The sequence below is a fragment of the Triturus cristatus genome, chromosome 2_1, assembly GCF_964204655.1.
Source record: "Triturus cristatus chromosome 2_1, aTriCri1.1, whole genome shotgun sequence".
Taxonomy (NCBI): domain Eukaryota; kingdom Metazoa; phylum Chordata; class Amphibia; order Caudata; family Salamandridae; genus Triturus; species Triturus cristatus.
The window spans coordinates 211,656,926-211,667,415 of NC_140581.1; the positions used below are offsets into that span (position 1 = coordinate 211,656,926).

The 10,490-nt window shown below is 38.4% G+C and overlaps 1 protein-coding gene across 2 annotated transcripts in view; it reads left to right on the forward strand.

The window, feature by feature from the left end:
* RAB27B (RAB27B, member RAS oncogene family) overlaps positions 1-7,317 on the forward strand; it is a 692,526-nt gene extending 685,209 nt beyond the window's left edge. For both annotated transcript variants that reach the window (XM_085629967.1, XM_085629974.1), the window contains one exon: positions 4,564-7,317. In XM_085629967.1, the coding sequence (XP_085486093.1) occupies positions 4,564-4,753 (190 nt within the window). In that variant the 3' untranslated portion in view covers positions 4,754-7,317. The remainder of the gene's footprint in view (positions 1-4,563) is intronic.
* The last annotated feature ends 3,173 nt before the right edge of the window (positions 7,318-10,490 follow it).

Here is a 10,490-nt window from a genome sequence, read left to right on the forward strand (position 1 = left end):
TTGCTATAGCTTGTAGTCTTGCCTCATTGGGGATTTTGAAAACCAAAAAAGTGACAATGTCCACAGGTAAAACCTTGAACCTGTGTGATGTGGCAAATCTATCCCAAAGGCATCTTGTGTGCTACGAAATCCAGCTTTGCCCCACTTGCAGTATTTAGCACCTAAACTAACCACTTCAGTGGGAGCTCGAAGCCTTCATATGAGACTTTGAGGGACCCTCTCTGGCTTACCTCTTGAACCTAGTCACACTGGAGGACCTAGTTTTCCAAAAAGTATACTTGGGCCCTTATTACGGTCATCTCAGTTAATTCTGTCATGTGCAGTAACTCGTTACCACAGGGTGCAATTACTAGTAGTGCAATAAGTGGTACAGCCCCACCTTCTTCCCCTGGTAAGTTGAAGTAGGTCAAGCTTGCTAATGGCAGACTGGCGCCTCTTGTGTAAAGTTCTACTGTTAAATGAAAACTCAGAGCCTTGCACTAACAATCCTGTCTCTGAGTGCCTGTAGTTTGTGTGCAGCACTCGAGAGTCACACAGAATCTGCATGTGAATGAGTACCAAAACCAGTAGGGTTTTGGGTTCCCCTTGCTTAAGGGAGTAGCCAGAAATTTAAACTACCACCCTCCCTCCCCCACTTTGAATGAAAACTTTAATGACACCGAGTGAGAGAAACAGCAAGGCCAGCACTTCCTGCATTAGCTCTCTTCACCTGGACATTCTCTAATCTATCCATTCATCCTCCCACTATTCCATCTATCTATTCTTGGATCCTTTACTCTATCCTTTCATTATTTCAACAATCCATTGACATTTCTTCCTTCCATCGGTCCACTCATTCATCCATTCTTTCACTTATCAATCCATCATTTTAAAAAACTATCCATCCCTCCTTTCATCATACCATCTATTCAGTGATCATTGCCTTCGCTCTTCCATCCATTTATGCGAACAACCTTTCATCCAACCTTCCATCCACCTATTTATTCTTTTGACCCTTCCTTTCAACCTTTTGTTAATTGATTCTTTCATCCATCTATCCAAACTTTCATCCTTCCAGCCATTCATTCATCCTTGTTCTGTTCTGTTGTTTTCACCCTTCCTTCCACTTCTCCTTTCACCTTTCATTCATTCCTTCCTTTCATATCAATATTTAGTGGGATTCCAAACCAAGCAGTCCAACAGTGTCATAAATTAGTATAAAGTCCAAACGTTAAGGACTTGTTATTTCAAAATAAAATAGTTTGTCTATATGTGAACTTATAGTCTTCTGTACATTCAAACGTTCATACATTTTTCTTCAAAAACAGCCAACACGTGTTTCGTCACACAGTGACTTTTTCCAGGTCTGTGAGATGTTACAAAGAGTAAATTGTAAAATTAGAATAATTAACTTCTTGGAAAAGGTAGAAAAAACAATATAGAGTTAAGAATGGAATGAAGATAAAGGAACAAGCAAGACGAGGAATCACGTAATCAGATTCACAGTGCAATATAATATTAGTGAGAGGATCCCCTACCCATGTACTGAATAAAGAAAGGGAGGGAGGAAATGGGAAGATATTATTATAGTGTGACCCTCCTATTGGCATACGATATTGTAAGTAAGAAGGAGAAATTCCATAGTGATCTTTAGAAAAGTCAAAGGCTATCCACGGTATAGAACCAGTGATGTATCGCCGTGAACCAAATCCTATTCCTAAATTATAGAACCAGTAAAGTTACACCGTGAACAAGTATCCTAAACCGCTGTGAAAAAGAGGTCTTACAAGAGCTTGAAGACCCGGTTATTGACTAAGACCAACCTCCAAAGTATAGAAAAGGTCATCAATCCAAGTTGTAGACCCGGTTGGTGAATATCTGATGCAGCGCCTCAAAATTGGCATGTTCACACCTAGTAATGTTGCAACACGTGCCACTGGTAACAAAAAGCAGAATGGAAAATAAAGTATTCCAATAAGTGAAGTCAAATCAATAAAATGTTAATGCTCTGTTGCTGTGAGTAATAACTTACATAAAGTGAGTTCTCAAATAGTTAGTTTTAAAAATCAGTAGTCCTTAATCAGCTCAGATGGTAACTGTGAGTGGTAAGTAATCACCATCTTGAATAGTTGTAGGACAGATTTCCTGTTCTGAGAGAAAAGTGTATGTAGTTATAGGATATGTTGGGGGCACGCTGCAGTAATGTTGAAGAAAGTAGAAGGGCTTCCCAACAGTGCATTGAAAAATTAAAAAATGCTAAAAACTGTTCATGCTGAGAAATATGAAAGAAAGAAATAAAGCCTCTCTAAAGGGTGTTTTTTTCTGGATTTTTTTTAAACACAATGCTGTTACTGGCATGTAATAAATGAGATAGGTCGACTAGCAAATGAAAAAAATATAAATGAAATTGTGTGAAATGGAAAAATCAGTGTAGACATTGCACATGCAGAGTAAAGAAAATACAACTATATTCCAGTATCGTGTCCCAACTTCCGAAGGCACGTCCCGCGTTGATACAAAGGAAATGGTAAAATTCCATGTGCTCACCATTAGTGGTGGAAAAAAACCTGAGGATAGTCATGTTTATTAGTACCCGTAGAGAACACTATTTCCCGAACATGGATGAGGTTAAGTAGCTTGTCTTTGCTACAATATTATGACTTAAAAAACAGGAAATAGTCCTAATTAGCACCCTGTAGAGATTCTTACATCATCCTGCTTGTTTCTTTATCTTCATTCCGTTCTTTACTCTAAATTTTTTTTCTTTTTTCTAATTTTTACAATTCCTTCTTTGTAATATCTTGCAGCCTTGAAAAAGTCAGTATGTGATGAACCAAGTGTTGACTGTTTGTGAAGAAATTCTTTTTTTGATTGTTTGAATATACTGAAGACTGCAAGTTCCGAAAAAGACAACAAACTGTACTTTATTTTGGATAACAAGTCCTTAATGTTTGTACCTCATACTAATTTATAACACTTGTTGTGCTTGGGTTGTTTTGGAATAACATTTGTATACATTCTGTGTCTTCAGATCCAGTGTGCAAGTCACACCTTGGGTAGTAGGGTGTTCTTAACCTGATAGCACCACATCTCTCTACAACTAGTAACTTTTTTGATACATAATACCAGTTACAAACCTAGATCTTCCTAAATGAAGCTCGAATAACTAACCCCCCTTTTGGTTTTCAATATATAGTGGGAGCCAGATTGCAAGGACATAGAGTGCAACTACCCCCACTTAAGCTGCTAAAGCAGAGAGGTTCCCTACGCCACTGCCCTGGTTTAGCATGGTACAACATGGAGGATGGATGAGGAAGGCTTCCCAAGAAAGTGAATTGACTCCATTCCTCTATGGAGGATAGATGCAGCACTATCTTTTATACATTTTTGTGAAGACTTTTTCTGCAAGGGGCTGATAATTAATTCTTCCTGCAAACTTCCATTTGGTAAATAGTAGGCGTAAACAGTGGGGACTACAGGTTCCGTGTTACAAGATGAAGTTGCAGATGCTTCAATTGTAGATATCTGCTGTGCTACTTGCGTTGAGAATCATATCTTTACCCAAAGGCTGTGTCTGGAATGTGGCCTGAGAAGGACATTTGACAGAGAACCACCATAAACTAATTCTGAAATTGGAGACAGTAGCTCCACATCTCCTGTCTAATAACGCAATATCTCCTTCTTACTTACACTATTGGAGGCCTTGTGGAAGATCACACAACAATAACCTCTTATTTCCTCCCTCCCTTTCTTTGTTCAATCTCTCACTAATATTATATTGCACTGTACAAATGTTTGGAAATTGTGCACAAAAGTGGGACCCAAACCACCCCTTTTTTTCCAGTTGCAAGTCCTTTTTGACCAAGATTGGGAGTCCTCCTCAGAATACTCGACTGACTGCTGTGCAAGTAGAGCTCATGTCTGCCTGATAGCCAGTCAACTGAAATTTGCACTTTTAAGCAGAAGGTGATGGTCTGCCCAGTGCCTGGAAGCATGGCTGCTTTCTGAGAGAGCAAGCGGAATGTTCCTGGCCCTGCAGGAGTAGAGCCTGTCCAGGAGAAGAACGTCGTTTTCCTGGCCTGAGCAGCACCCAGAGAAAACACTGTCTGAAAGAGCAAAGCCAGAAGTAACCCTTGCTGCAGGTCTCCCAACATTTCTACAGTTTCTGGTGAGAGCTGTAAAAATCCCCATACATCCGCACATCTGTCCGAGGTAGGCTGCATCTACTTTGATGTGTGCACTGGCCTACGTCAGGGCTGCATCTGCCTTCCTGGTTGCATCGGCCTAAGTCTGCATCGAAGTTTTATGTGCTGACTTAGGTTGCCAGTTTTACTTATAAACCCCATCACAAGTGCATTTATTACTTTTCTGAGGTAGTCAATTGCTGGAACAAAACTTATTGTTGATGAACTATTTGTGGCCCGGCTTGCACCGTGATGTAACAAAACTTTGTAGGTAGTGAATCTTGGATGTTTTCCTACTGTGTAGTGTTACAGATAAGCAAACAAATTGTTGTAGCGTTAATATTGATGGTGTTTATTCCCTGCAAAGCTTTAATGTTTTTTTTTGTTTATTCCGTCATAGCATTCCATATTTTGAAACGAGCGCTGCTACTGGACAGAATGTAGAAAAGGCTGTGGAAACGCTCCTGGACTTAATCATGAAGCGGATGGAGCAATGTGTTGACAAAACCCAAGTACCGGAGTCCGTGAATGGCGGAACGTCTGGGAAACTTGATCCAGTTAAAGCGGATGAGAATAAGTGTGCATGCTAAAGCCCCTCTGAAATTGTGCCAATTGGATAAAGATATGTTACCACAAACGACGAAGAGGCAGCCGTGTTGGGCCGAGCAGAACCCTGCTGCAGCGTTTCATAGAGTTGATTTATTATTGGAAATATGTATTTTTCAGTGCCCAACGTGAAGAGTTTTGCTGGAATCGAGAGTTTCCCAACCTGGGCCACACCCGTTGGAGGGAGGGGTTCTTACTTTAGTTACATATTGGATATGACATGTAGGTTTATTTAATAAAACGGTGGTGTGCTCGAGTAAAATGGAATTGCAAACAAATAATATAATTGTGTTTATTTGTTGTTTTGATTTATTTAGTTTAAAATGATATATTTCTTTTGCATCCCCCTGTAGTGGTTATTCAAGCGGTACTGTTTTTATCGAATGAAGCAGCCTAGCTATGACTCTATCCTGAGTGACTCACCAACACTGTTTAGTATGGTGCTTTACATTTTGTATTATATCAGGGAAACGTTCAGTACATTTGCTTTGGTTGCCATAGTGATTGCAGAAAGAGGTCATTTGAATGGACCATGCCTACAAAGTGTAACTAAAAAAAACGGGATAGAGAACACGTAATTTAAGGTGCAAAAGATGTTCTCGATTTGCCAAATAGAACCATACGCTGAGGTGCATCCTCGATTACGCATTTGACGTGTGGGAAGTGGATACATAAATCCAAATTTGTGTTTGTGTCCGATACACTCATCCTTGCTAGCCCCCTCCAGCTCTCAAAGCTTCTTGATGGTGTGGCCCAGGCATCCCCCAGGAGAACGGAGCCACGTTGCCCAGACTCTTGAGAGATGCAATCGTTCTTCAGTTGAGTTAGGCAAACTCTAGTGTGCTACCTACTCACTTGTGTATCCTACTGTCTCCCCTCATCTTTTCTAGTGGTTGGGCTTGCCCAGTTTAACATGTGCCCTTACTTGGGACACACACACACTCTGCTATGAAGGCTACGTGTTACAAATCTGTGTGTAGTACATACTACTGGGACACCTTTCTGGTCTTTGAGTGAGACGCAACATTTCAGACAGAATTTCTGTGTATGCCTCAATTTGTTACTTAATTTTGAAAAAACACTGCATATTGTAATTTACATACCAGAGACTGGATGATCGGAACCATCAACCTCAAGTGAGACCAGTGTTACTTGTTCGAGGAATTTTGTTTAGTAATACATCCAGCATAGTTTAAGCCTAGGGATACTACAAGCTTGGATCCTTCATACACTGCCTGTTTAAACCTACGTTTCCATTTGCGCAGTTAAAAGTAACAGATCGATTGAAGAATTGTTGATCATCCTCTTTCTATACGTGTGGTCGTTCTGCATATAGCAGAAAAACACTTTGTCCTCTCTAACAATACTGTGTAGCATTCAGGGTTCCTTGAACGTAATGTAAATATGAAGTTAAAAAAGATGCAGTGCACCTTACCGTGGCTCCTATGGGTGGTGCATCCTTAAACGATATGTTTCTTTTTCCAGATTTGGTTGCACCAAAATTTAGCAAGACACAAGTATTGTTTTGAAATTTGGGTAGGTGGATGTACACATTTCATTTAATTACATTTATTCTCTTTTTGATAGTTTTTTTTTTTTAATGAATGTTCAGTTCTGTCAGTGACATTGACTTTAGATTTTCAATGTTTATATCCGTAGCCAGGCTGTCAAACATTATGATTATCCATAAGCAGGTATAGTGGGCAATCGTTCTGTATTTCAAAGCTTGCTTACTGACATGTGGTGTCTTATTATTTATAAGATTTGTAAGAATCTATCCATTTTGGTGACGTTTGTATATGGAAATATAAACTTATTTGGATTTTAAGGAGTGTGCACATCAAACTGTTACACTAAAACCACACTACAACATCTGATTGTAGGGTAAAGTGTTGTTTAAATGTTGTGCAGACTGCGTTTTCTTTGGTCCACTTATGTATCTTGGATTTAGTGATCTATTTTAGAAGTTAAGGCAGAATAGAGCTAATGTTTAATGATACAGAAATGTAATTTCTGAGTGGTATGTGATCGACTTTCTACATACACTAGTATTTGCAACAACATTATCTGTTCTTCAGAGTGTTTCCTACAAAGTTGCTATTTTTATATCAACGACCATAATATTTAATGTGAACAAGAGTTTTATTGCAGTCCAAGCATTATATGCGTTCTCAAATGTACAAAGATACTTTGGTATTTCTATATTTTTGTATTTTATTTAAAATGTGGTTCGCAGCTTCAAGACTGCTTGTCCCCAAAATATTTAAGAACGAAAAATGGACCAAACATACCTTCAAGTTATGCATAGGTTTTTTCTATATAGATCTACCTTGTGGTCTTTTTTGCATTTCTACGCGATTTTACCAGCTGGACCGTGTATTGCAGAAGGACCATTGGATTTATGAAATGCAGCATTTTATTGCTGATATCCTGTGAAATTAGTGCATGGTCATTGGACAGGGGATAAAATTGCTGAGCATTGGGGGTACAAAAAAAGAAATAAAAGATTGGGTACTGCTATCAATAAATACAAATCTCTTAGATATAAGCCTTTTTATTTTTTTATTTTATAACATGTGTCCTTTTGCCGTATTCTTTTCAATAGTATTCGATGGAATATAAACTACCAGTACCTCCTTGTGGTCTTATGGAGGACTAGATTTGGCTATTGCTATATTAGGGAGAGTGCAGTCCTCATTGGTAGAATGTCTACAGATAAAATATAGCTTCCATATGGGACGGCTCGTTCTTTTAGATGATTGCTTTATTCCTTGGGTTTTACATTGGGCAGTCCGGTTGTACTATTTTGTATTGCTTCCTCTATCACACTACTACAAGGGTTATTTTTGTATATGTGCTCCAGAGATTAAATGGGGATTCCTTAAGCGGATAAGTTGTACAATGACAGGCCATTTCTGTTGCATGCAGAGATTTGCTTTATGCTTTCTTTGAATGACGGTGGAGCCAGTAACCCAGTTCAAAGCATAAGCAATCAAGTGCCATATGTTCTGTATTTCCAGGTGGCCTGTATCCATCAGGTTATACTTAAATATTTAGAAAGAGCAAGTGGCTCTTTTCAGTCTGTTTTGCTTTCTCTCTTGCAGTGGAATATATATTGAGTGGCTACTCTTTCTACTTCATTTTTCCAATGGGAAGTATGGTCTAACTTTTTTATTAGTAGGACAATGGATTAAAACACTGGTTTCAGTGCAGAGTTCTAAATCTGCCAAGGGCAGATTTTTGGGCTTCTGGGTACCATTTATAATTCAACTAAGGGATAGGTCTTACAAGATTGTTAAGTAGGAGGGGACATTTAACGACAAAGTTTATACCTCCGAGCTGAAACTTCATGGAAGACTATGACTATCACCCATTATTGATTGCGTGATTAGAGGTTCAAGTACATTTTTTGCTTTTGGAAGATGCACCAAAGGATTACATTTCTCCAAAAAATAATTGCTAACACTCCACACCATAGAGTCTTACAGTACACCAACATCCCTGCGACTTGGCATGTTAATTGTTTTTAAATTCTTTTTATTTGCATGCTACTTATGCATGCAGCCCTTTTTCTCCTCCATAAATTTTAGATTGTTGTATTTTTAACTTTCTTCAGGCCAATTGTCAATCTCTAAAAAAAAAAAAAAAAAAAATCTGTTGTAGGTTTGGAATTTTCTGAGACTAACACATTTGGAAATCCGCTCCTGTCATGTCAGTAGTCGCACCATTGATTTGGTTCTTTCTTCTAATTATGTAAAATATCGTATGTCTTATCATTCCCTGGTCTGATCATTTCTGCTATTATATTTATTATTAACCTTGCCTCAAATGTTTTGGTCAAATCTATCCCTACTCTGGTAATAAAGCACCACTTTAGTAAAGTAAATAGTAACAGTTTAACCCATAAACTAAACAACCAGAGTTTTGAAGTAGGTCCTGATGCTCAAATGAGTGAAGGCTCTTAACATTTAGGTTACTAACACCTTGGATACTATTGCTCCCATTACTAAATCAGTGTGTCGCTGTACTTGCCCATCAGCTCCATTGTACCCTGTCATGTTACAGAAAATACTGTGTAAAGCATTAGAGTGCAGTTTGTGTCTACCTGCTCCTTAATAGCAAAATCAAGTTATTCCTCAACCCTAAAAAATAAACGCCAGAGATAAAAGAAAAACACTCGCTATTCTCCCAGAATACCATGTCTCGGAATGCAATTTTAAATTAATTATCTAATCCTAAGACTTATACCTTGAGTATTTTGGTGTCTCAAATTCTGTGCAATAACTTAGCTCCAACTCCTTTTTTACTGCTAAAACTGAAATTCTTCAGAATTCATTTAAAGTCTGCATTAAACCAGATACTGTCTTTTGCGGTGAACATTTTCTATGATGAGAACTTCCAGGATTTTAGTGTAATAGCTGTGGACTCTGCTTCTAAATTGATTCAGATTAAGGATAAGGAATTAAATGCTTGCACTTATACATTTCATTTGGCTGTAATGCTCAATTAGAGTAAGTGATAATATCACAAATCAATATTTAAATTGATCATTCAGTTCAATCACGATCTTCACTTGACCTGTGTCATAGCAGAAAATATTGACATTCTTTTCGAAGACATCTGTACCCAGCAGTTGAAAGCATTCACTGGTTACTCCACTTGTAGAGAAGCCAAGAGCCAATCCAACCATTTTCAACAAGTATTGGCCTATTTCAATGCTACCTTTTGTCACAAACATTGATGAAAAAGACATCTATTCACAAAGTTCATCCTATATTGTAACTATTAAGGTGCCTGATCCCGCTCCATCAGAATTCGGAACAGCTCTTAACCCTGAGATCAAGCTAACCTCCGTACAAAATGAGCTTCAGGTGCTTCTTGATAATAGCTGCTCGGCAGTCTTGAATCTCATGGCCATCTTTGGTGTCTTCAATACTGTGTGCCACCCTATAATATTGAATCGACTGGCGTAGATTAGTATTGGAGGCCAAAGCCCTAAATTGCCTGTCTCGTTTCTCCCAGAATGCAGACAAGCTGTCAAACTGGAATAGTTTGTGTCTTCAGATCAAGCAATCGCTTGGAGCCCCACCCTTATCAACATTTGTGTCCCCTTTTGCAACATTGATTCAGCAATTTGGACTCTTTTTTTTAGAAGCTAAGCCATTTATTCACAGATTGTGTTAGAGCTAGATGAAAAGCAAGCATATCATGTGAGAGATTTCCAAAACTGTATGATAACTGCTGTTAAGTGGATGAAACATAACCATCTTTCACTCAACTCTTAAAAGAAAGGACACCAACAACCTGCGACTTGGCATGTTGGTTGGTGGCTTAATGAGTTGACCATCATCAATGAAATTGGCCCATAACCTTGGAATTGTTCTTTATAACTAGATCACCTTTTCAAATCATATAAAAATGTCCTTGCGTTGCTAAAAATTCTTTAAAAAAATATTGGCCTGTTTGTCAAAAGGCTCGCATTTCTGTGTTAGTATTCAATTGCTTGGTTCAAAACATGATTTCTGCAATTCTCTTTCTTTGGCTCCCTTAATAAATCATGCTCCATCTTCAAACAGTTCATAATTGTGCTGCAAGAATCTTATAAAACTACCCCTATGTGGAGAAAAATTCAGTGACCACCTATTGGAAAAAAACATTCCTTCCAGGGGAAAAATATTTTGGCTCGTGTAGGCCCCCTTCCTGCTCTTAAATTGCATGATA